The sequence below is a fragment of the Lampris incognitus genome, chromosome 14 (assembly GCF_029633865.1).
Source record: "Lampris incognitus isolate fLamInc1 chromosome 14, fLamInc1.hap2, whole genome shotgun sequence".
NCBI lineage: Eukaryota > Metazoa > Chordata > Actinopteri > Lampriformes > Lampridae > Lampris > Lampris incognitus.
Window position 1 is genome coordinate 33,710,632 of NC_079224.1, and position 21,906 is coordinate 33,732,537.

General features: G+C 42.7%; 1 protein-coding gene across 4 annotated transcripts in view; it reads left to right on the forward strand.

Annotated features, from left to right (window-relative positions):
- ctnnd2b (catenin (cadherin-associated protein), delta 2b) overlaps positions 1 to 21,906 on the forward strand; it is a 168,825-nt gene that overhangs the window by 70,037 nt on the left and 76,882 nt on the right. For 2 of the 4 annotated variants that reach the window (XM_056292727.1, XM_056292728.1), the window contains exons 5-10: positions 6,844 to 6,995; positions 7,290 to 7,463; positions 8,707 to 8,852; positions 10,627 to 10,871; positions 12,954 to 13,085; positions 17,073 to 17,391. In XM_056292727.1, coding sequence (XP_056148702.1) covers positions 6,844 to 6,995; positions 7,290 to 7,463; positions 8,707 to 8,852; positions 10,627 to 10,871; positions 12,954 to 13,085; positions 17,073 to 17,391 — 1,168 coding nt within the window. Of the gene's footprint in view, positions 1 to 6,843; positions 6,996 to 7,289; positions 7,464 to 8,706; positions 8,853 to 10,626; positions 10,872 to 12,953; positions 13,086 to 17,072; positions 17,392 to 20,167; positions 20,225 to 21,906 lie in introns of all 4 variants that reach the window. The other 2 variants (XM_056292726.1, XM_056292729.1) reach the window with 2 other exon arrangements.

Here is a 21,906-nt window from a genome sequence, read left to right on the forward strand (position 1 = left end):
AAATTTTAGGACCTGTAACTGGCTTCAAAAAAGAGGTAATTTGGATGTTATAACATGTTAAGACATGTTATAACTGGCAGCACATGAGAAGAGTGCCTTTTTGAGCCCATCTCTATCTCCCCATAGTCGCTGTTTTCATATTGGTACTTCACCCCTCAGGAAATTGTTGATCTCTTGGCGCGCGCACGCGCGCGCGCGCACACACACACACAATCGTGTGTGTGTGTGTGCCATTTTGGTGTGTGTTAATGCATGTCTGCATAGGTGGGGGTGCACAAATTGTCATTCGGTCCCTCATTCTGTGTTCATGTGGCGCGTGCATGCACACGTGTGTTCCCGGAGATGATCACAATATGTACACGCGGTGGCGATCTAATACGAACGCATGCACTAATACACACAAACACAAATACAAATCCTCAACACTCAATACAATCACTCATCACAAATAGAGTGAGTGGAGCCTCCGGTGTGTGCCATATGAGTTATAATGTATTTATGAGGCCCTTCATGTCCCGCAGGGCCTCACTGACCGTATGAAACACACCCTTAGTGGCAAACTCAAAAATATGGAAAACAACCCCTAGCTTAGATAACAAACATCTGGGTTCCGGTTGTTTATGTCTTTGTGTGTGTGTGTGTGTGTGTGTGTGTGTGTGCACATACGTAGTATGTCTGCACCCAGGATAAAGACAAACCTCCACTAGACATAAAGTAGTAGATGCTAGTCAGTAAATGTAGCACATTTAGTTTACATGTATGTGATTTTAAACCCTCCCCCCCTTTTCTCCCCATTTGTATTTTTGGCAAATTACCCCACTCTTCTGAGCTGTCCCGGTCGCTGCTCCACCCCCTCTTCCGATCCGTGGAGGGCTGCAGACTACCATATGTCTCCTCCGATACATGTGGAGTTGCCAGCCGCTTCTTTTCACCTGACAGTGAGGAGTTTCACCAGGGGGACGTAGCGCATGGGAGGATCACACTATTCCCCCCCCCAGTTCCCCCCTCCCCCCCGAACAGGCGCCCCGACCAACCAGAGGAGGTGCTGCTGCAGCAACCAGGACATGAACCCACATCCAGATTCCCACCCGCAGACACGGCCAATTGTGTCTGTGGGAATGACTGACCAAGCCGGAGGTAACACAGGGATTTGATCCGGTGATCCCCGTGTTGGTAGGCAACGTAATAGATCGCCACGCCACCCGGACGCCTGTGATTTTAAATCTTAAAGAATCACTGATTCCCCTGCCTGCAGGGGAATTTTCTGTAGTTTATTAAGCGCTGGCATTGCCTGCTCACTTTCCTGATGATTGCAAACGGGTGGAATGACTTGTTTTCTAAACTGCTACTGGCGGTTGGTTTCCTGACAGCAGGGAAAAAAAGTGCATCATACCGGAAAGAAAGCAAATCTTAGAATGTCGAGACTGATAACCGGGACAGACAGCATCGATTGTTGACTGCTCAGTAATGCCCTTGGGAGCGTAGGACTGTGACTGTTACATACCAGTGTGACATATAGGTTTACTTCGCACTGAAATAATGTAGTAGTGTTAGTTTCTCCATGCCCAGGGCCAGTTTGGTAAACCTGTTTGCGAGACAGGCGTATACATTTATCCAGCGTGGCAACCCCACACGCCTGCTGGGATGCCTTCCCTGCATTTCGGGTTAAAACTATTAGAGGCCTGTTGTTGAAGTTGATTTTTTTTGGGACCCCCCCCCCCTTTCCTCCCCAGTCATACCCTGCCAATCAAGTACACTTTTCCAAGCCAGTCCGGTTGCTGCTGCACCCGCTCTGCCGATCCAGGGAGGGCTACAGACTACCACATGCCTCCTCCGATACATGTGGAGTTGCCAGCCGCTTCTTTTCACCTGACCATGAGAAGTTTCGCCAGGGGGACGTAGTGTGTGGGACGATCACGCTATTCCCCCCAGTTCCCCCTCCCCCCAGTGAAAAGGCGCCCCGACCAATTATAGGAGGCGCTAGTGCAGCGACCAGGACATATACCCACATGCGGCTTCTCACCTGCAGACACAGCCAGTTGTGTCTGTAGGGACGCCTGACCAAGCCGGGGGTAACACGAGAATTCAAACTGGCGATCCCCATGTTGGTAGGCAACTGAATAGATCACCTGGACACCCAATTGAAGTTGACTTTGAATGAAAAATGTATTTGTGCTCTTTTTCCCCCCAAACTTCTCTCAGTTTTGGATTAGCCTAAATATAGTTTCCCTGTAGCTGAAGTTTGGCTTGTGGTTAGGGTGCACAACAGAAACACATAGTAAATGCACAAAAGGCATGCAAAAGCACATAAACAATGTGCTTCATTTAGTGGAACATCAGCAAATGTTCATTCCTTTGTTGCATCCAGCACACCACATTGCACATGCTTTTTTTTCTTGCATTTGTTCCATCATCCATTGACAGATTGTAATTTTGTGCATACATTTCAGATAATTGCATGTGACAAAGGATTATGCCAGAAACAAACGGATCTTTACTTAAAGAGGAGCCCAGATTGTAAATGGTTTAAGAATCGAGCTTTCTGGGATGTTATAGTTAATGAGACGTTACAAACCCTAATCAAAACCCTGTTTCCATCAAACGGAATAATGAAAAAGAGGAATCCTAAATATTGCAAAACAATTTTTTTTTTTTGCTAGCTTGAGTCGAAAAGGTTTACGTGTAGACAGACAAATTACGTGATAAGGAGTAATTCTCTCATAACCTGTTCCATTTCTCTCTCTTTGGTGACGTGGTCCTGTCATGCCCCGTGCACAGGCAAATTGTTTAGTGACTTAAACCCAGCTAATGAAAGTACACCTTATTTGCATTTTAATTTTTAGTTTTCCAGAGTTGACTTGGAATTGACTCAGCGTTTGGATGGAAAAGTTGTGTGTGTGTGTGTGTGTGTGTGTGTGTGTGTGTGTGTGTGTGTGCGTGTGTGCGTGCGTGCGTGCGTGCGTGCGTGCGTGTGTTTATGCATGCATGTACGATGTGTGTGTATGTGTTAGTGTGTGCGTGGGTGGGTGTGTGCATCCTTTCAGTGTGAGCTGTGAACCTTCCAGACACTCTGTGAACAATGTGAAAACTCAATTAGAGAAGTGTAAATATCTGCTGCCAAAGAAATTGCCACGTTGAAGAGGCTCAGATTTGATTTGCTGCTTTACAACAGGAGAAAATGGCTGTTTATTGGACTCTGTGGTGGTGGTGACTTATTCCGCTTCCGGTGTGGGAAGATGGCAGCGCGAATTCACGTTCGCAGCGGCCTCACCTAGTACTGGTGTGGGAAGATGGTGGCGCGACTTCACATTTACGGCAGCCTCACCCAGTACTGTTGATGCAGTGTCTTTGTCCACGTCTGCATCTAAATTTTTCTCTTCGTTTGTTGGTTGGGAGAGCTGGCGTTGGATCGGCTGCGAGAGCTTGGTCTGCTTCACTGTGGGCCAGGGACCGCAGCCTTGCCCGGAGCTGCACCCGAGGAGGTAACACCGAGGGCAGTCTGACAGGACGTGGAAGCGGGGCAGGCTAAACTAACTGCTAGCCTATGCAGACCGGCAGTTCCAATAACACCAGGGGGGGTCTGGCGGCGGTCTCACCTGGCATTGACAGGTGTTTTTGATGTCGTCGTGTGGAGTGCGGGGAGATGTGTCAAGGGTGTCTGGCTGGGAGAGCTGGCGCTGGATCGGCTGGGAGGGCTTGGTCTGCTTCGTCTGGTTGCCACAGGGACCACGGCCCCTGCCTGGAGCTGCGCCCGAAAAGGAAACACGGAGGGTGGTCTGACAGGATGTGTAATTGGAGCAGGCTAGGCTAACTGCTAGCCCATGCAGACCGGCGGTTCCGGCAATCATCCTGGCTGGCGTTTGTTTCCTTGGACAGTGATTTTTTTTTTTTTGGTTTGGATATATGTGGTAGTTTGAATATGTGTGTTCTTGTAGTTCTTGAATGTGTTTTTGTCTGTATGTTGCACTGCTGTGGGCTGGGGAAACGACATTTCATTTCACTTCATGTGCGGAAGTACATGAGGTGAAATGACAAAGTGTTCCTGATCCTGATCCTGATCCTGACTGACTAACTGGTTATGAGTGTTTACTGGTTTTGTCATACTTGTTAGCTGACCAGCAGCTTGTCATATGACTTGACTGTTCTTTTTGGTTTTTGACCAGTCTTTGTTATTGTGGGAGGGCAGCACAGTGGCACAGTGGTTAGCGCAGTTGCCTCACAGCAAGAAGGTCCTGGGTTCGAACCCCGGGGTTTTCCTACCTTGAGGGTCATCCCAGTTTTCCCTCTGCATGGAGTTTGCATGTTCTCCCCGTGTCTGCGTGGGTTTCCTCCAGGTGCTCCAGTTTTCTACCACAGTCCAGAGACATATGGGTCAGATGAATCGGCCATACTAAATTGTCCCTGGGTGTGAATGTGTCGGCCCTGTGATGGACTGGCGGCCTGTCCACGGTGTCTCCCCGCCTGCTGCCCAATGATTGCTGGGATAGGCTCCAGCATCCCGTGACCCTGATTAGGATAAGCGGCTTGGATAATGGATGGATGGATGGATGGATGTTATGGTGGCTGACTGAATGATAAGCTATCTAAATGGAAAAGCACATTTAGGTTCAAAAAATTAAACTTGCACAATTTATATACCCACTTAATCCATATTGGGGTTGCTGGACTCTATCCCAGCAAGCATTGGATGAAAGACAAGGAAACAGCCTGGACAAGTCACTCATTGTCACTCGCACACCATTCAAACCTATGGGCGAGTTAGAGACTACATTTCATGTTACCTACATGTCTTTGGACCATGAAAGGAGCCCACCCAATCATGGGGAGAACATGCAAACGCCACACAAGACAAGCTGAAATCAAACCCAGAGCCTGCTTGGTGTGGGGCGACAGTTTTAACCATTAAGCCACCGTGACATCCTGCTAGCCCATGTATATATATACATATATATATAACTTCATAGTACCTATGCATATATATATTCATGTATTCATACATGTTATTTTTTATTAATATGATATACAGCAGCACTTAATAACGATAAAAATTTAGTTCCATAAAAAGGCCACGTTTGAAATACACAGAGGGCAGTGAAGTGTAGTTTTTTGTACACATACTGTACGTGCAGGCATGCTTACAGGTGTGTGTGTGTGTGTGTGTGTGTGTGTGTGTGTGTGTGTGTGGCCGGTCCTGTATTGTCGCCCTCATTCTGCACCAGTGGAGATCAGTCACTCGTGGTTGCTACTGCTGAATTATAAAGAGACAGAGATGGATGAAGAGAGAGAAAAGGTGAGAGAGGCAGACTGAGTCAGGGCGAAAAGAGCGAGTGCCAGAGACGGCGTCAGAGAAGAAGAGGTTATTGAAGATAGAGGTCAGAAATGGAGCCCGAATGCTTTTTGGGTTATAAAACATGTAAAAAAGAGAGAGGAGTTGATAGAACCTTGGCAAGACTTTGGGAGTGAAAAGTAAGAAAGAGGGCTGAATAAAAAAAGAAAAATTGTGCAAGAAAAACAGGACAGGGTCCCGTATTATTTCATCTGTCTCTCGCTCTCTCTTTCTCTCTGTCTTGCTCTCTCTGTATGTCTGTCTCTCTCTCTCCCTCTCGCTCTCTGTCCCCCCCCCACCCGTCTGTCTGTCTGTCGCTCTCTCTCCGGCATCCCTCTTTCCCTCAGGGTCTCTTACATAGGGCAGGTAAGGAAGTTGCATCAAATTTGATTCTTGTCAGTTAGAAAGAAAAAAATGAAACACACTTGTAAACATTGTGCATCCTGTCCCATCCTAAACAAACTCCTATGCGGTAAGTATACTTTAAACAGTGAGATGCCCTGACACAAGTTAAGGGTATTTGAAGGCAGTCATGTCGAAGAACCTTGGATTTTTCAAAACGGCTCCACTGAACAAATTTGCCCATCCTTTTCAAACCTTACGTTAGCCGAGCGCACAGCTTTTCTTCACATCTCCCTCTTCTAAAGGTTTGTTGAAGCTGCCATGACTTGTGCTACAGGTAATTTACAACAGGGAACATTGCATCTCTAAAATCAGCAAAATACAGCCCCTGATCATTGTTGTGGATTTGTCTTAAAGATGTAATCTGTAATGTTTTTTACATTAAAAATACCATATTGATGGCTTTACCTGCTGGTGTTTTTATCGCTACAGCTATTCAGTATATTAGCATTGTGATTGTGCCTTTATATATTATTCATCTTTGGTGCCGGCAGGGTCCAGTCTGCCATTCCCACCAAGTATCTGCATGGAATGGCACCCACGCAGGAAATGTGTTGAGTCTGACATGAAAGGAAATGAAGAAGAACTTGCTTGTGGAATGCAGAAGTGAAAGCAATAGGCACCAAGATACAAATAAACATGATCCCATGTCTCATTAGGCTTAATTAAATGTTTCCACTTGAACACTTTCAGAATCACGCTCGTTTTGAATTGGACTCTGGAATTTGTGGTATGAAAAGAAAACAGTGCCCACCAAATGATGGCACATTCATCAAAACTGCAGAAATGAAGGATAACCACTTTCATGTCCTGCTCAGATTTGGGAAACACTGGGAGGAGAAACAAACAAAAAGATATTCGTAGGTCTAACAAAATTTTTCCAGGCTGTTGTGTTTTAGTGTATATGGAAATAACCAGGCATTCATTTAGAGAATGAGAATTTAGTCTGGATCTGGGTTGGTGTTTGGTTCTCGTTTCTGTCCTCCCACCTTTTAATTTTTCTTTCTGTCCTCTCGGTCCCCTCATCCCTGCATGAAGTCTGGGGGGATTTTTTTTTTTTCTTCAGTAAATTAGTTTATTCCTATTTCTCCACTTCTCTTTCCTTTCAACTTTAGGGCAAGGTCTCCTGTCCCAGAGTGCTTTGCAGCTCAACAATCAGGATGCCTATGCAGCCGCAGGTTACCATAGCAACCACGGCCTTGCACTTGGCGAGCAGGCCCCGCCCCGCAGCGTGCAGGTGGGAGGAGCTGTTCACAGCTACAACCAGGTACATGCATATGCAAACACACACACGCACGCGCAAATTCTGACCGATATTATGATCACATGTATAATAATAATTGATAATAATTAATGAATTTCTACCTTGTTTTCTCCTTTCTCCTCTCTCCCATCTTATATTTTCATATTCCTTGTACTACCATCTCCCTCTCCCTCTGTACCTTTTCCTCTCTGTTTTCTCTCTCCCCCTTTCATCTCTCTCTCTCTGCCCACCTCTTTCTCTCGCCTACTCCCTCCCTCCCTCCTTCCTCCGTGCTCCACCTCCCCCCCCCTTCCGTAGGTGACGTCCAGCCGTGCAGCGGCCCAGTTGGTAGGGGCTGACTCCCCATCCCAGTCACAGAGAGACTCCTTTGCCCAGCAGGCCCACGTTAGCGCTCTCCATATGTCAGCTGACGGTGGCGGCATGCCCACCGGGCCCTCCATGTACTACTCCTGTGCCACCCTGCCTGCACAGGTGCAACCACCTGAAACATTTTCCTGTATAGGTTCATGTTTTACACGCCAGTTGTCCAACACTTTATCCAAAGCACCATTCCCATAAAGTATGGGTGACCCCCAACAGGAGATAAAGCACGTACTGTTGGCGTTGTTAGGTGCTAACCGGGTAATTGAAATTCTATCAGTGTTGCACTTCAGCCTCACCCTGCATCAGTTCTGCATTAAAGCTATATCATTTATCAGCCATTATGGAACTAGTATTTTCAGCCGCCACTATTTTTCAAGCATTTTCTCCTTGCAGCTTGGATCAAGGGGTAGCGTTCATATGAAATGTATGCTACATGCACCATAGTCAGATATACATGCATATCTGACAGTGTTGGCATTTTGTACTCTATTGTGTTACTCTGTGCTGTGGTAAAGGACTTTTCTAGGTTGCTTGCATTTTAATTTTGATCTTCGGATCTGCACTTTGGATCTATCTTATATACCTATCACATATTACATTGTAGTGTGCTTAAACTTATAGTAGCTAAAACCTTTTTTATAATTCAAATCCAACATCCTTAAAAACAGTTCTGCATCCTTTTCTTGCATCTGGAATTCGATAATTATGCTTCGGTATCTCAACATTTGTGGCATGTGCAGCTAGTTTGTAGCATTGTCCTGATTTGTCACATTGTCCAGCTATTGAATCCTTCACTACTATATCTGGTCTCTGATTTGCCTTTCTACTTGATATGTACTCTTAGTTATGATATGTCTGTGACAGTGATATTTGGTACTGTCCTGCTACTCTGTCATTTGAATCTCCTGTTCCTCACTATTTGTTATCAAAGGATAACTTACACTAAATATAGTTGACATGGCGCACATTCTCGGCTATGGCATGATTTCTTTTTAGTGCTCTGTGATGCCTGTTGGTGACACTCAAATTGGTTGCTCACTCTCTGGTAAGTCACAATGGATAAAAGTTACTGTTAAATGAGAAATAGAGAATATAAATGCATCATGCTTGATGCCACTTCTGCCTCAAAGTAATTATTTTTTTTTTTTGCTGGATGTGCAGCATATGGACAAGGGCAACATGTCTATCTGAAGACTGAGATGCCTATGATCTCTTTTATAAACACAAGCTGTTCATCAGGATGATATGATAATCAGAGTTTATGGACAATCTGTTTTCTGAAAATAGTGACACGAATGTGCTTTGGTTGGTGACTTTTTGCCTTTGACAAAGCGTTTCCTTTGTATCCCAGCGTGTGAGCTCCCCTCTGCAGGCTGTGGGTTCCCCCACCAAGCTGCAGCGCCTGGGCTCGGCCTCCTCCGACATGCCCAGCTACGCCACCCTACAGCGGGTGTCCTCGCCCAAACAGTCCCCCAGCCGACTCGCCAAGTCCTACAGGTGAGTTAGGATATTACTGTATCGCTTCGGAGTGCAGACCCTTCACTATAGGTGCCATTTAACTTCAAAAAGGTCATGGGTTATAATGACAGTAATATTAATAATAAAATGCCACGGAAACTGCTTATAGTAATTACAGTTATAGTGAACAACCGCTTATGCTGCTCAAAAGTCAGTCACATGCTAACACTGCTTAAATAATCTGGTTATTGTGAACAGTCTTCTTAAAGTTATAATTTTTGGTCTTTCATATAGGGTAAATTAAAAAATGTGATTCAGAAAAATCAATGTTCGAATGTTTGATTTTTTTTTTTTTTTTTTTTTGCTCCCATGATACTGAATGGCACCATCTCTGCTCTGAAAATCCATCCATCCATCTATTATCCAAGCTGCTTATCCTAATTAGGGTGGCGGGATGCTGGAGACTATCCCAGCACTCATTGGGTGGCAGGCTGAGAAACACCCTGGACAGGCTGCCAGTCCATCACAGGGCCGTGCTCTGAAAATCTGCCTCTGAAATCACCAGATAGCCTAAAGCGGCATAGGCTTGCTTTCATTTTTAGGCCTCGGCCTACTGTCATGTGCTTTAGGTAACATTAAGCGGTGTTACTGTAACCTAAAGTTTGTTTTTAAATTCCCGTTTGAAGCAGCTGATATTTTATTATAGTACAGTAGCTGACGGTAGGCCACCGTCTTTCTATCAACTAAGTCCAATGAAATGGAGAAGTTGATTGTTACATGATATTTATTTAAGCGTAATTTAAAGCTATATCATTTATCAGCCATTATGGAACTAGTATTTTCAGCCTGCACTATTTTTCAAGCATTTTCTCCTTGCAGCTTGGATCAAAGGGTAGCGTTCATATGAAATGTATGCTACATGCACCATAGTCAGATACACATGCATATCTGACAGTGTTGGCATTTTGTACTCTATTGTGTTACTCTGTGCTGTGGTAAAGGACTTTTCTAGGTTGCTTGCATTTTAATTTTGATCTTCGGATCTGCACTTTGCATCTATCTTATATACCTATCACATATTACATTGTAGTGTGCTTAAACTTATAGTAGCTAAAACCTTTTTTATAATTCAAATCCAACATCCTTAAAAACATTTCTGCATCCTTTTCTTGCATCTGGAATTCGATATTTATGCTTCGGTATCTCAACATTTGTGGCATGTGCAGCTAGTTTGTAGCATTGTCCTGATTTGTCACATTGTCCAGCTATTGAATCCTTCACTGCAAAAATAAAACTAAAAAACCTTGACTTAGCTTAAAGGCAAATTTCACCAATGTGCAATCAGTACTGATGAGTAATATGGTAGATTGAAGCAATTAAATCCTCACTGTGTACCATATAAATAATAATATCCTTCATGAAAATCCTCTGCGTTAGGGTTGGGGGACGTCATTTACACCATTGGAAACGTTTTTTTGTACATGTTTAGACTAGATTACAGTACCAGAAACCCTGCTAGCCTGTATGTAGTTTTCCGGCCGCCAAATGACATCACTTGGAGGCTGGAAAAAACCTTCACTTCTGCTCCAGAGATGCAGAAACTGCAGGTGTTTTTCATGTGCTATCGCCGTCGCAGATAGACGTAGATAAGGTAAAATCTGCGAATTTTCCCTTTAATCATATCGACCTGGACGGATGTGATCACCATAAACAGTTTCCAATGTAATGGCATGGTATATCAAAGGACATACTTTATGATGTAGTTTACCTAAGTGACAGATCAACCTGTGCTGTTTGTCCTCTGTCCTTCCAGCACCTCCTCACCCATCAACATGGTAGCATCAGGCGCCGGTGGATCCTCCTCTCCGCTCCCTATGGCAGCCTCGCCGGGGGGGAACCACTCCTCGTCCCCCCTCCACCAGCTGAGCTCGGCGGTGGGCAGCTACGCCACACTGTCACCCACCAAACGCATGCTGCACCACATTGGCCCTGACAGTTACAAGATCTCCCACGAGCTGTACGCCAACGCCACCCTGCAAAGGCCTGGTAGCCTGGCAGGTAGAGGTCAAGAAAACTTTTGCTATTCTCTACCTACATTATGTGTATTTGTTATTGGCTGGAATGCTCCACTTATGAACGAATGGTTCAGTTCCAGAAAGCTACGTGCAGAAAAATACCCATCTTAACATCTGTTCAAACCATTTGTTCTTGTGTTCGCTTCTCAAACTTAGAGTATGTTAACACTAATGTGGATGGATTCAAAAACCCATCTTTTTTTTTACCATCGTGAAAGGCAGCCCTCTCTTTATCCACTTCTCCAACATGGATAAATATGCGTTGTAGTTTGGATGGCGAAAATAGAGCTTTTTGAAAACGCCGATGTATGATTGTCATTTGCTCTTTGGTAAAGGTGCCAGCTCACATTGGAAAAGTCTTACATGTTTTTCCTTCCTTTTTTTTTTTGGACAACAAAACTTTTCCAGAATGATTAGAAAACACTAGTTTGGATGGAAAACTTTCTACCCCTTTTCACCATGCAAACAGCATTTTCAAATCTATCCATGTTAGTGTGGATGCACTCCTAGTTTTCTTTCAAAACTTGAACATTTAAGGCTTTAAAATTAGATATTTCTACGAGTTTGAAATGTGTTTTTACATCTTCCAGGAGTTAGAAATAAGTTTCAAGATCTGGAAATGAGACAGGATTAGGACAGTCCCTGTACTATGATAATGAAAATGACACAATTAAGAAAATCTCTTGTTGTAGTTTAAAGGTGCCATTATCAGACCAAAGGACTTGCATACATTTTTGTTTTTCTGGGTTTACTTCACTTATGGACCAAATGTGATAACCAGATATTCATCATTCAGTTTCTCTGAAATATAAATGATGTGGCTGTATACCACTATGGCCAGTACACAATGGCCTGATGACCTGAGCGGTCTTAAATTATTTATATCAGAATCCCAATCATGTTTGTTGGCTATGTAGGTTTGCACAAACATGGAAATTGACTCTGGTTTCATGGCTCTCTCATTGTACTTAACATAGAAAACCAACACTACAAAACAACAATCTTCTGATATACATTGGAAATAAGGGTTGATAAGGTGCAGTATTGCAGAAAATATATCAGAGATGGGGAAATAGGTGTTAGCAGGTTACTTACCTACATGCCTGAGATAGAGGGGCATGACAGAGCGTACCAGTATACGTACAATATACAGTACAGTATATACAAAATTGTTGGCTGTATCTGTTAAAATGTGTTTTCAATGACTTGAGAAATTTGGAAGAGTTGCATTTCTAATGCTTTACACCCTATTTGAGGGGAAACATACTGCAATGTGTCTCGTGCTTACTTTAAGAAAAAAAACATTATTTCATCTAAATGTCACTGTTTTTGTCTAAATGTCAAATTTATATTGCTAGATGATAGTAACCCAGGGTGTCGAAATTATATTTCTCACAGAGGCTGTCTTAGAAATGGTGCACCATCATTTAAAGGTGTAGCATACTTCAGATTTAATCTCATTTAATGTTAAAATGCTGATAGAGGGAAAGAGGGAGATGTGATATGGCATCACCAACAATACCTCTTGTATATCAACGACTAAGAAAATCTGTGACTGTAAATGTATTTTTGTCAGATATAAGTTAAGCCATGTCTCCAGTGGTCAGTGTTTGGGTTTAGGTGAGAGCTTTGAGGTTCTCAATTATCTTTTAGATGTAAGCTAATACAATTGAGGCTTAATTATCAGAAAGTATAACCATATGATATCATATGAAAGAAATGAATCTGTGAAGAAATAAGATAACATGATATCCTGGCTATGATTCATCATGTTGTATGTGTCCATATTAGAGACCATGAAAGGGTCTATGGTAAAGTCTATAAAGTGCGTTTCATGTGGTTCAAACATCTAAAACAACATTCAAAGTTATTTGTGTTCAGGGCCACATTAACTTTGGTTTCATGGGATCATGAGCCACCTTTTTTAATAAAGCAAATTTGGGATCTTCTTCAGAGATGCATATAAAGATTTTGGTTCTTAACAACCACCTTCTTAGCCAGAACGCACTTTTGACATCCATCCATCAATCCATCCTTAACTCTTAACTCGTCCTGTGTGTGTCAGGTTCCAGAGGTTCCTACAGCAGCCAACACAGTCACCTGGGCTCTGAACTCCGACCTCTGCAGTCTCCAGAACACCACATTGACCCCATCTACGAAGACAGAGTCTACACCAAACCCAACCTCAGGGGGCAAGGTGAGAGAGAGAGAGAGAGAGAGAGAGAGAGAGAGAGAGAGAGAGAGAGAGAGAGAGAGAGAGAGAGAGAGAGAGAGAGAGAGAGAGAGAGAGAGAGAGAGAGAGAGAGAGAGAGAGAGAGAGAGAGAGAGAGAGAGAGAGAGAGAGAGAGAGAGAGAGAGAGAGAGAGAGAGAGAGAGAGAGAGAGAGAGAGAGAGAGGATGAATATTCCTGTTTCATATTTGGAACAAAGAGTTAGGCGAGTTCAAATTTATATTTGAATTTGCATCTCCAAGGATGTCTCAAATTTGAAGGCTTAATACATATGCATAGGCCTGTCCAGTAGGCCAGTTTTTACTTGTCTGACATGTTTTTCTGATTCCTTTACCTGCTCTGGATGACTGGGCTCGTTGTCATAGCCCTCCAGTTAGCAAAAATGTACTACAACGTTTCTGATTTTATTTCCTCTTCCTCAATAATATCAATGATTTGTGTTTTCAGAATGCCCACCACACTACAAGAGTTAAGGATGGATGGATTGATTTCAAAAGTAAAAAATACACTAGTTTATTTGTTGTATTCGTCCATTCCTTTTCAAAACACTTGTTATTATGCAAGTGTAATGTCGATATTTGAATTTAAAGTGAGGAGAATTTAAAGTCCTAGTGTAAAAGGGATAAATGGAACAAGAGGAGGATGGACAGAATGAGGCAGGAGACAGAGACAGAGGTGTAACTGCAGGACAGCCAGGGATGAAATCTAAAGGGAGAACATAGATGACATCTGTGACAGAAAGGGGGGGGAGGTTGAGGGAGAAAGGAAGAGATGGAGCGAGAACAAGAAAAAGGAAAGGAATGACAGATGCAGAAGCCGAAGAGCCGAATAATCCAAATAGTCCAAAACTAAAATTAGGCACAGACTGCCGGAGATCACACACTCTCCACTCCACCTCATCTATATTTAGGATCCAGTCAATAGAGGAAGACATCACGTCATGTCCTAAATATAGCAGTGGTAAGAACAAATATTGTACGAGCGCATGTCGGGGTATAGATTGCCTTGCAAGACGAGTTTCTTTAACTGTTGTCGTGGTGACATCGTACGCTTCCAAGCATCTTCTATCTTTTCATCTGATCATTTAAGCATAATTTATCAGCCTGGGTTGGCAACACCAACCGGGGTCTTGATATCAATTTGTCTTCCAGTCACAGTCGGTTAGCTAATAAGTTTCAAGAAAGAAAATTAATCTCAATTAATCTCATGGGCATTAGTCTGGGTGCTCTGAAATCAAGGCAAATCAACCCTGGTGCATAAATATTGTCTACACTTTGCTGCAAGAGGAATGTGTTTCAGAGTGCTCTTTAGAAATAAAGTAGTTGCACTCCGGGACTCATTCAAAGCACCGTTTGTACTCACAGGTCCAGGCTTACATAGCAGGTAAGGACTATTTAAGAAATCACGAGGCCTTTATCGAGTTTTCTCTTATATTGTTTTCGGTTGTTGGTACGACTAACATATGAGAGCGGTGAAGACCTGTGGTACTCGCATATGCACAACTTTCAACTGCATCTTTTGAGAAGTGATAATCCATTCTTGTTTTTTGGGGGGGTTTTTTGCACACAACATTCGAATTCAGTTGTTGTCGTGTGGTCTTTTTGAAGCATTAACAATAACAAAATCTGCGGTCAAACACATTCAAGGACGGCAGATGTTAAACATTCAAGCCGTGAGTACAAGAATACAAGAATAAGATTTCTGAAGAATAAAATACAAAAATAAGAACTTTGCATGAATTTGACATTGATATCTCTTATGCACTTCTTACAGGAACAGACTTTGGAAAAACGTGAGAGAAACTTATAAATTGAGGCAGTTGAAAATACATCATAGATTTTTTTTCCATGAGGAATCTCGCTCCAAAACGCAGTACCCATAAATTTGATAAACTGACCACCTGAGATATCATTTAAGCTCTCAGCTACCTTCAGGCCCTCGTGGACAAAATAATGGCATTTGACTGTGCCATTATCTAATTTATTTTAATTTAATGATCATCAGAAAACACTTACTGAGTTTATGTAAAGTGATAAATACCCATCAGTCCTGATGGGGTGATGTGAGTGGCAGTAATGAGACAAGGAAGCGTTTTACAGAGACTTGGTTTGTGAACATGGGTTGCACACAGCATGAGTCTGAAATGTCCCCAACATTTCATGCCATGGCCCTGTGATGGTCTGGTGGCCTGTCCAGGGTCTCTCCCTACCTGCCGCCCAATGACTGCTGGGATAGGCTCCAGCATGCCTGCGACCCTGAGCAGGATAAGCGGTTTGGATAATGGCTGGATGGATTTCATGCCATATACATTCAAAGTGGTTCGAATCAAATCACACTTAGTGAGATCACCTAATAAATACACATCAGTCATGAAGGGCAAACGTGAGTGGAAGTGATGAGACTTGGTTTGTGAAAGTGAGTTGCAATATGCATGAGAGCCTATGAAACGGTCCCGACATCTCATAGACTATATTCAAAGTGATTCCAAATGCTTGTGTAAAGTTTTAAGTCGTCTTTTTGTGCGTAGAACTGTTGTTTAATTCATGTCAGTTTTCCCGTGTTCACTGATGTATCGAGATAATGCTCAGCCTTTATGTTAAAATTTGTGCAAGTGAATGGATGTCACATCAGTGACAGCATGCCACACAGTTTTCCCATCGCTTCCATTTTTTTGCCATTTTACATGCGCTTGTATTTTGATTCGAATATGCATCTCCTTTTTTGTGTGTGTGTGTCCAATATAAAGCAGCTCTTGACGCCTGACTATGCATCAGGGTCGTTGCAGCTTTGTTTAAAAATGATGAATAGAGAGAGTTTGAGAAAAGATAAATTTTCAGACCTGACTTCACATCACAAGTTGCGTTACCAAGGCCTTGTCAAGGCTCCTGCAGTCATCCACTTGTTTGGAGTCTGCAGAATAATTCAGTCACACATGCTTACACATGCATACACACACAGACACACTACACACTCACACACACACACACACACTCACACACACACAAGCACTCACACACACACAAACGTGCATAAGTGCATGCATGCCTGCTTATGTGCTTGTGCAGACATGCATGATTCTGTGTGTGTAGACATACCTTAAGGAACATCAACACACGTACACACATGCGTTAGTGCCTATTCCCATACTGCTAGTTTTCAAGTGTGCCATGCAGGGCCCAGATGATGCCCACAAGGAGACATTTACTCTACCTCAGACAGACAGACGAGTGGGCTTATTGAACATTCCTGCCTGTGGGTGTGTAGTTATATTGGCCTTTTCAGCTCTTGACAGGGTATTTAACCATTGTGTCATTCAATTAACTCATTGGCTTATTTCAGTTTGAAGGTGTTAGCAGGATAAATATGAACTTTTAGGTTTTGCCTGCTTGTCTCTCTGTTTGATATTATCCTATCTATCTATCTATCTATCTATCTATCTATCTATCTATCTATCTATCTATCTATCTATCTATCTATCTATCTATCTATCTATCTATCAATCTGTCTATCTAGCTAGCTAGCTAGCTAGCTAGCTAGCTATTGTCTGTCTGTCTGATGGTATTCTATGAATGTTTTTTGTCTACTGTGATTATTTGAGCCACATGAAATACTGTTGTTGCCACAGCTATTGGCTTTAATGATGTTGCTGCAGCAAAAGTAATTATGCTCCTCATAATTATTTTTGAATGAAATGAAGTGTATTATGAAGTGTCATGACATGTCATGACTATATTTGTTATTTGTTTGTGTTCTTTTTTTTACTTCCTTCCCGGCCCTTTCTTGTTTGCTTCTGTGGTGTTTTTTGCCCCATTCCCCTGCCGATGTTTCTGGTGTTGCACTTCTCACTGTGTGTTGTGTATTTCTGGGCTTGCGTATTTGTGTGTATCCCTCATTTGGCTGCTTGCAATTTTCCTTCGCTTCGCCTCCCCAACCTCTCCCGTTATGCACCATCAGACCCAGCAGTCAGCCAGTTATACCAAGAGGTCCTCAACTATCTGTTCTGTCCCTACACTTCTCTCCCCACCTTAGCCCCGCCTTCCCCCGGTGTTGACCCACTCCCCTTGCAACGAACAGGAAGCCAGAGTGCTGCTGCCACCTATCAGAGGGCCAGCTTTGCCCCAGGGGGCGGGGCATCAGACTACGCCAACCCGTACCGCACGCTGCAGTTCTGTCCGTCAACAGAGTCGCCCTACAGCAAATCAGGCCCCGCTCTGCCCCCGGAGGCGGCTCTAGCCAGGTCTCCATCTGTGGACAGCATCCAGAAGGACCCCAGGTGAGGGGAGACTACACCTTATTTTCTGTTGTTTTATATATCTATATCTATGTAACTTGGTTTGTCAATGAAACCCTTTGTCCCGCCCCTCCCCACTCCCTCCTTTTCTGGATTTACTGAGGCCCAGATTCATAGTAGGATGAAACTTGCACTTGTGTTTCATTACATGGAAGCATAAAGAACAGAAAATAAAGAGGTGAATAATTATCATAGAACACCGACTCTTCTTGGAAAAAAAGGAAAGTGTAATCTTGCACCACTGAGATACTGAGAAGCTTTTGAGTTTGTTGCGTCACACGGCGAGAACAGCTACCGGTGATTTCTCACACCTTAATAGATTTTTCTTATATATATATATATATATATATATATATATATATATATATATATATATATATATATATATATGTATTGTTTTTTAATTTTATTGTAAGGGCTGCGCTGAATCTGGGCTTTAGTATGAGGCACACATCACGCCACATTCTTCACTGTCCTCTCTCCTCTGCCTGGGTTCAAGGCCTGTTCACACTGCTTTTAACATCTCTACACAGCTAGGTACAAACCTGAGTGCTTCTTTGTCAGTGACAATCAGTAGCATATTGTGTAATAGAAAGGTACAGTCCACCTGGAAAAAAGCATCAAGTCCAAGTCCACTTTAAGAACTGTTTTTTTGTGTGTGTGTGTGTGTATGTGTGTGAGAGAGAGAGAGAGAGAGAGAGAGAGAGAGAGAGAGAGAGAGGCAGACAGTGAATGACTGACAAACATACCTGCAGACAGGGACATTATAAAAGCTGTTTTTAATACTCCCTCCTTTAATAAGCTCTCTGGGATTCTCATTTCCTTTTTTTTTTTTTTTTTTACTTTTCTGACTAATGAGCACACAAACTCAGTGACAAAGACAGCACCAGCCCAATTAAAGCTGAAGTGTCTTTACCTATGACATTTCTGTTGAGGTGCAAGACAAAATACATATATACTTTACACAAATTATGTTTTTCTTCATCTTTAACGAGAAAAGGGCTTTGTGCTGAACGACTGTCTTAGGCGGCTTCATGATAGCTGCTGTTTGAAAGAGTAAAGCGTCTCACTGTGTCACTAAGCCTAGCTGACTTTCTTTCACCATCGCTCTTTCATTCCTCCACCTTTCGTCTATGTCATCTCTCTTTGTCCCCCCACACATTGCACTGTTTTTTTTTCTGTCTGTTCACTTTCCAAGCTCCCGTTTTCATGCCATTGGTTTGCATCAAGTGTCGGGAGCCTGCTGTGCACCCAACTGGGTTGCGATGCATGGCGTTTCGCAGCGCCCTCACCCGCCTCGTGCATGGTCGACATCGGCGCTCGCATTTTGTGGATGCCGCATTTTGTTTGGTTTGGATGTGTTTTACAGCTTAATGTCCATGCTGCGTTAAAGGGAGGGTCATTTTAACAGGATAACGGTTACCATAGTTACAGTTGTAGGTCACCGCGGTGCTGCTGTAGTGTTGCGCCAACAAGATTTCAAGGGGAAATTGTTAACGCCTAATGAGGCTCCTACAGTGACATTCACTGTTAATGTGTTAAGCCGAGAACACACCAGACGATTTGAAGGCCGATTATAGCTCTAGTTTGGCCATGACGGCTGATTTTCAAGATGGTGGCGTCTGCACCAGTCTGCACACGTCACCTTGTGGTTTGCAGGGGTTTAAAACTCAGAACCATGCTCTCCTAGGCAGGCCTTCGACCCGTCACATATCAAGACTGAATATATCAAATATGAATTTAAAACAATTTGTCCCTTTGTCTTTATGCATGCTCAATAATCCAGGTAAGAAAACCACAGAAAGCTGAACCAGTTCATGTGGACACAACGTTGTGTCCACATGAACTGATTCAGCTTTCTGTGATTTTGTCCCTCTGTTTGACTTTTTTTAACACATCATTTTTGTTTTAGCTTTGTTTGAATTCAAAGTACTGAAATGGTATGAATTGTATGAAAGGTGCTATATAAAAAAAGTTATTATATTTTTTATTATTAAACTTGTTTGATTTTTTTACGACTGGAATCTGGACAAGTTTGAGCTCCTCGGCCAGTTGTTGGGCCTTTATGACTACGGTTGTAATCGATGTGTTTTGTCTACGACTGTAACCATTAAACGTGTGATGCCGAGTCTTTTTCTATTTGATTAAGGCTTTAAAAGTCTTCTGGTGTGTTCCTGGCTTTATGGATGCTTGAATGCTTGAAGGGTTGGGGGGGGGGTTACTTCTAAAATGGCCGCCAACAAAGCTGTGGCAAAGTTGGAATAAGAAAGGATGGAAAGTACATCGGCACTGGCGATGTGAATTGAAATGTAAACCTTGGTTGTCTGGAATCACACTGGCGACAGGGTCCAGCCTGAGCCGTCCAGATGTTGGGCTTTGTTTTCCAAGGAATAATAGATTAACAACTGTAGCGGCAGTTTGACGGACGGCCCACACCGTCTACAGATTGACTGTCACAAACAAGGTTAGACCCAGTTTGTCCTTATTGTAAGACCCTCTCTTTAACTCACACATACACCCAAACCCCAACCCACCTACCACCACCACCCACCCGAGTGCATGTCTTCTACCTGCTGCCTCCCCTGCCACTGTCTGATAACTTAAGTGTTGAGAGAGAAAGACCAATCCCATGGATATTTACTGAGAATGGATTTCTATCTACTAATCATTACTATTATCATGGTTATTAATTAATTTGTTGCTAGACAGCCGACATACACTTCTCTCTTGTTTCTCTCTGCCTGTCCCCCCTTGATAGGTACGACCCCGAATTCCTTGTGTGGAATCAAAATCAAGCCGAGCAAAGAATGACAAAGTAATCCAACTCCTTATTTATACCTTTTTTTTTTATATCTATCTATCTTACCTATTTCTCATTCACTGAATCTTTCCATCCTCTCTATGCAACACCAATACCAGGCGTAGATATCGATGTCACAAACAGTATGACGGTTCATTTTGCATTGTGTTATCATCCATTTACAAATAGTGCTTTATTTTAAAATAGGTTTTTTTAAATATAATTCCAGCCTCATGGGGAATGAAAATTAAAAACTAGATGAGACTGACAGATATTGAAAGCGAGACTCTTTTTTCATATTTTTGATGGTCATGTCATATCTGAATGATGTACCTGATGTCAAAAATCAAATCTTTCAACACTTTTAAGATGCTCAGTGAGATGGTTGTGTTAGCATTCAAACAACATTGCCCTGGCCGAATAATATATTGATATAAGGCAGTGTTTCTCAACCGGGGGTCCGCGGACCACTAGGGGTCCGCGGTGTAATTGCAAGGGGTCCGTGAAAATAAAATATCTTTAAAAAAAAGATCCTATGACATTTATAGAAATAGGATTATTTTACTCAAATGTGACTAAGACCTTTATCTACCTAAACTATAAAGGGTAACAGGACTTTTTTCTCTAATTACATCTGTTTCACAAGTGTAATTTATTGTATTTTAATAAGAGATCCCGCTCCCGTTTGCATTGTTAAAAGTTACTGCATAAAAATTCTGTTGTTACATATATCTGAAAGTTACTGAATACATATTCTGTTTTGTTACATATATCTGAAAGTTACTGCATAAGAATTCTGTTTTGTTAACTATATCTAAGTTACAACTGAAAGCTCTTATTTTTGCCCCAAAGAGTGAATAAATGCTATAATGCAATTTAAAATGCAGTTTCTACTGTTTCTATCAAATTGCAACCCCCCTCCCCCAAGATCAGGTGGAGGGGTCCTCAGGGTAGATCAAAAATACGCAGGGGGTCCAGGACCCCAAAAAGGTTGAGAACCACTGATATAAGGGATAGAAATATTCATGTCTTCATTCTCTCTTTTGGTTCTTCATCCATCCATCCATCCATCCATCCATCCATGTGGTCACCCATCCTTCTTTCCAGTGATATGATCCGATCACATGTCTCTGTGTTTGTTTTGATGATTTCTGAATGTGCATTGTAGTGGTGGTAGATTTTGTGGCTTCTCTCATCATGACCATAGTGACCTCACACAGATGCCCTTGACCCACAAGAGGGGGGTGGGTGCCCTTTGTGGGTCTTTCTGTGTATGTGTATTTGTGTGTGTGTGTGTGTGTGTGTGTGTGTGTGTGTGTGTGTGTGTGTTTGCGTGGGTGGGTCGAGGTTGTTGCACATGCTTTGTTGCCCAGTTTCAGGGTCATGTGCAGTCAATGTATGCACTTTTCCTTTGTGGAAAATCATTACAACAAAAAACAGTCCTTCATTCACCAGGATGCACTAGAACAGCATTTAAACGCCACACGCACAAGTCCCATTCCACCATATTAACTGAATGGATAACATTACTTTTACACTAAAAAAAACATACGGTATCTATGACAAATGTGGATCTACTCAGAGGCAGTGTGGCAAATCACAGCAAGTCCCTGTCCTTCCTCAATCCATTTCCTCTTTTCTGTCAACGCTCTGCTTTTGTAAAAAAGAAGAAAACACCTGATATGACTTTTTTTATA